The sequence below is a fragment of the Ovis aries genome, chromosome 23, assembly GCF_016772045.2.
Source record: "Ovis aries strain OAR_USU_Benz2616 breed Rambouillet chromosome 23, ARS-UI_Ramb_v3.0, whole genome shotgun sequence".
Lineage (NCBI taxonomy): Eukaryota > Metazoa > Chordata > Mammalia > Artiodactyla > Bovidae > Ovis > Ovis aries.
In genome coordinates, this window is record NC_056076.1 from 50398244 (window position 1) to 50402185 (window position 3942).

Below are 3942 nucleotides of genomic sequence, written 5' to 3' on the forward strand. Positions count from 1 at the left end.
GAGAAAGTTACTATTATGACACAGGAAAAATAGAAGCTAATTAGAGAATACTTGGTATAGATTATCATGAATGGATAATCATTGTTATCTGGTTACACATTTATCCAAACCCAGAGAATGCATTACAGCTTAAGGCAAACTAGGACCTTTGGTTGATGAGGACGTGTCAGTGTAGGTTCAAGAGTTGTAACAAATGCACTGCTCGGGCTGGGATGTTGATTAGGGTGAAGGGTGGCAACGTATGCATAAGGGCAGATATGGGAAATCTCTGTACTTTCCATTTTGCTATGAATCTAAAACTGTTCTAAAAATGGAAAGTCTTTACAAAAGAAATGCAACAAACTTAATAAACTATACAAAGATTAAAAAGCAGAGACATTACTTTGCCAACAAACGTCCATCTAGTCAAAACTATGGTTTTTCCAATAGTCATGTATGGACATAAGAGTAGGACTATAAAGAAAGCTGAGCACTGAAGAATTCATGCTTTTTGAACTGTGGTGTTGGTGAAGACTCTTGAGAGTCCCTTGGACTGCAAGGAGATTCAACCAGTCCATCCCAAAGGAAATCAGTCCTGAATATTCATTGGAAGGACTGATGCTGAAGCTGAAACTCCAATACTTGCCACCTGATGCAAAGAACTAACTCATTGGGAAAGGCCCTGATGCTGGGAAAGATTGAAAGCAGGAGGAGAAGAGGATGACAGAGGATGAGATAGTTGGATGGCATCACCAACTCAATGGACATGAGTTTGAGTAAGCTATGGGAGTTGGTAATGGACAGGGAAGCCTGGCATGCCACAGTCCATGAGGTCGCAAAGAGTTGGACATTGAGTGACTGAACTGAACTGATAGAAAGATATTTTAATGCTAGTATCAATACATCCTTTCACAATCTAAACCTTAAAGTTCTTGATACATCACACACATACACAAACAAAAGCAAAGTAATTACAGAGCAAGCTCCTTACCCACTTGTCAAGGCAATCACTGGTTCTGCATGAATGGTTGAGTCTGGGGGTCGCATGCTGGCTCTCAGCTCCACGTTGGTCCCCCAGTTGCTTACTCTTGGACCACCAATAGTTATCACCAGGCAGTTACAGCCATGCACTCCCTGAGAACTGAGCTCTATGCCTTGCTTCTCCTTTATTTTTTCCTTAGTTGTGTCATTTCCTTGGGTCTACCACTTTTCTCCTTTTCTTTCATTCCTGAGAAGAGCAAGTATGACCCATTTATACCTGTCTTTATTGTTGTTGTCTAAATATCATCAGGCCAATTAGTAATCACACACTCTGTTACACAAAGCAAGTTGATCAAGGAGCAATGGATTGTATTCCACTCACCCCAGAAACGCATGGCTGGGAAAATGAACAGTTGGCACTACTTATAAGGCTTTTTAAAAATAATTTTTTTCTTTTTATAAAATAATAAATGTTCATGATAGAACCTGGCAACATATAAGAATAGCTCTAAAACCCTTTTGTTGGAGATGTCTGATGTTGCATTTGGTTGTACGAATGGTGTCTGAACCTAGAACATCTTCCTCTTTACATGGTGCCCACGGGAGAGAAATGCACAAAAGAAACAAGGCCAGGAAGGGCCTCCTTGCCACGAGGAGGGGTTCTGGATCTAAGTCTGACTCTAGACTTCTGCTAAATCACATGCAATGCTCCTTTTTCTGAAAATAATTGGGCTTAAACGGCTTTGAACCAAAGCAGACTATAAACTGCATCATCTGGGGCCTCCAGTCCTGAGCCCAAGGGGAGTGACAGCTGCCCTTATTGGAGCCAAGGGGAGAGAGGAGTCAGGACAGGGGCCACTGAGGCTCCGGGCTCACCCTGCTCTGGTGGGCAGTAGCCTTGGGTCCAGCGGTTGGTGGGGACTGCATGGCCTTCCACCCCAGCCACCAGCTGTTTAGTTGCTCCATCACATCTGATTCTTTTGCGACCCCAGGGATTGTCACCTGCCAGGCTCCTCTGTCCACGGAATTCTCCAGGCAAGGATACTGGAGTGGGTTGCCACTTCCTTCTCCAGGGGATCTTCCTGACCCAGGGCTCCTGTACTAGCAGGCAGATTCTCTACTACTGAGCCACCAGGGAAGCCCCAGCTACCTGTGCTGGCCCAGAAAACAAGGCCCCTAAGAGACCTGAGATCTGATGGATACAGAGCCCTCTTCCTCTTGGGGGTGATGACGGGAGAAATGCGAGGGATGGGGAGAGAAGTGGAGAGGACATTTTCCTCCAAGAGACCTTCACCTTTGACCCAACAACCCCACTCCAGGGACTGTATCTAAGGAAATGATCAGGCACATGTGAAAGCCTTGGCTGTAAGAATGGCCATAACAGTTTTTCCCAGCTGGAACCATGGAGGGTGCAGAAGAGAAGAAAAAGAAGGTTTCTGCTGTGCCAGGAACCCTTAAGAGAAAGCGGAAGAATTTCGCAGAGCTTAAGATCAAGCGACTGAGAAAGAAGTTTGCCCAAAAGATGCTTCAAAAGGCAAAGAGGAAGCTTATCTATGAAAAAGCTAAGCATTCCCACAAGGAATACAGGCAGATGTACAGAACTGAAATTCGAATGGCTAGGATGGCACGAAAAGCCGGCAACTTCTATGTACCCATGGAACCCAAATTGGCGTTTGTCATCAGGATCAGAGGTATCAACCGTGTGAGCCCAAAGGTTCGAAAGGTGCTGCAGCTCCTTCACCTCCAGCAGATCTTCAATAGCACCTTTGTGAAGCTCAACAAGGCATCAATTAACATGCTGAGAATTGTGGAGCCATACATTGCATGAGGGTACCCAAATCTGAAGTCTGTAAATGAATTGATCTACAAGCGTGGTTATGGCAAAATCAACAAAAAGTGAATTGCCCTGACAGACAATGCATTGATTGCTCGATCTCTTGGGAAATATGGAATCACCTGCATGGAGGATCTGATTCATGAGATCTATACCGTTGGAAAACGTTTCAAAGAAGCAAACAACTTCCTATGACCCTTTAAATTGTCTTCTCCACGAGGTGGAATGAAAAAAAAGACCACCCATTTTGTAGAAGGTGGAGATGCTGGCAACAGGGAAGACCAGATCAACAGGCTTATTAGAAGGATGAACTAAGGTATCTACCAGGATTATTTTTGTAATCTGGTTAATAAACAATTGAAACAAACAAACAAACAAGAATGGCCATTACAGCTTTACTCATGATATTTAAAGTAATTCAGATGTTAAGTGTTAAATTATGAACACTGAATTATGAGGCTCTTAAAGGCAGACTCTACATATCAAAGTTAGGGTCCCTGATCCTATCAAAGCCATTTTCAAGAACTTCAGCTTATAGCTCAAGAATACTTATTTTTCTAAATTTCGTAGGATTAATCCATTTCTCCCACAAGGAAAACATCAGAAAAAGACCAGTGAAATGCCTTTCACAGATCCAAAGAGCAGAGAAAAAGCCAAAAATAATACGGACATTTGGAGCTGGACAGGACTTTAGAGATCATTTGGTCCAATACTTCTCACTGTGCAGATGATATAAAATCAAGTTCCTGTTGAGGGGACATGACTGACTTGAGATGGAGTCAGGATCAGATTCCTTTTTGTGGGTGCCCCCCACCCTTGGGAGCCTTCTTCTGCCCCTCTGAGGCATTTACATTCTGGGAGGGATTTGGATCAGACCTTTCCTATTGATGTAACCTCTGATTAAATTTGATATTCAAATAGAGTTGCTCAATTTAGCAAATAGAAATAAGGACACCCAGTAAAATTCAAATATTAGATAAACAACAAAAGTTTTTTAGTATAAGTACGTCCTATGCATACTTTTGTTGTTTATCTGATATTCGAAGTTTACTGGATGTCCTTATTTCTATTTGCTGAATTGAGCAACTCTATTTGAATGCCAAATTTAATCAGAGGTTACATCAAAAGGAAAGGTCTGATCCAAATCC

The 3942-nt window shown here is 42.6% G+C and overlaps 1 protein-coding gene across 1 annotated transcript; it reads left to right on the plus strand.

Moving 5' to 3' along the window:
* The first annotated feature begins 2343 nt into the window (after window positions 1-2343).
* On the plus strand, window positions 2344-3163 carry LOC101117292 (large ribosomal subunit protein uL30-like). Its single transcript, XM_042239323.2, has one exon. The coding sequence runs from the start codon at window positions 2363-2365 to the stop codon at window positions 2786-2788; it is 426 nt and encodes a 141-aa protein (XP_042095257.1). The 5' UTR covers window positions 2344-2362; the 3' UTR covers window positions 2789-3163.
* Window positions 3164-3942: the final 779 nt, after the last annotated feature.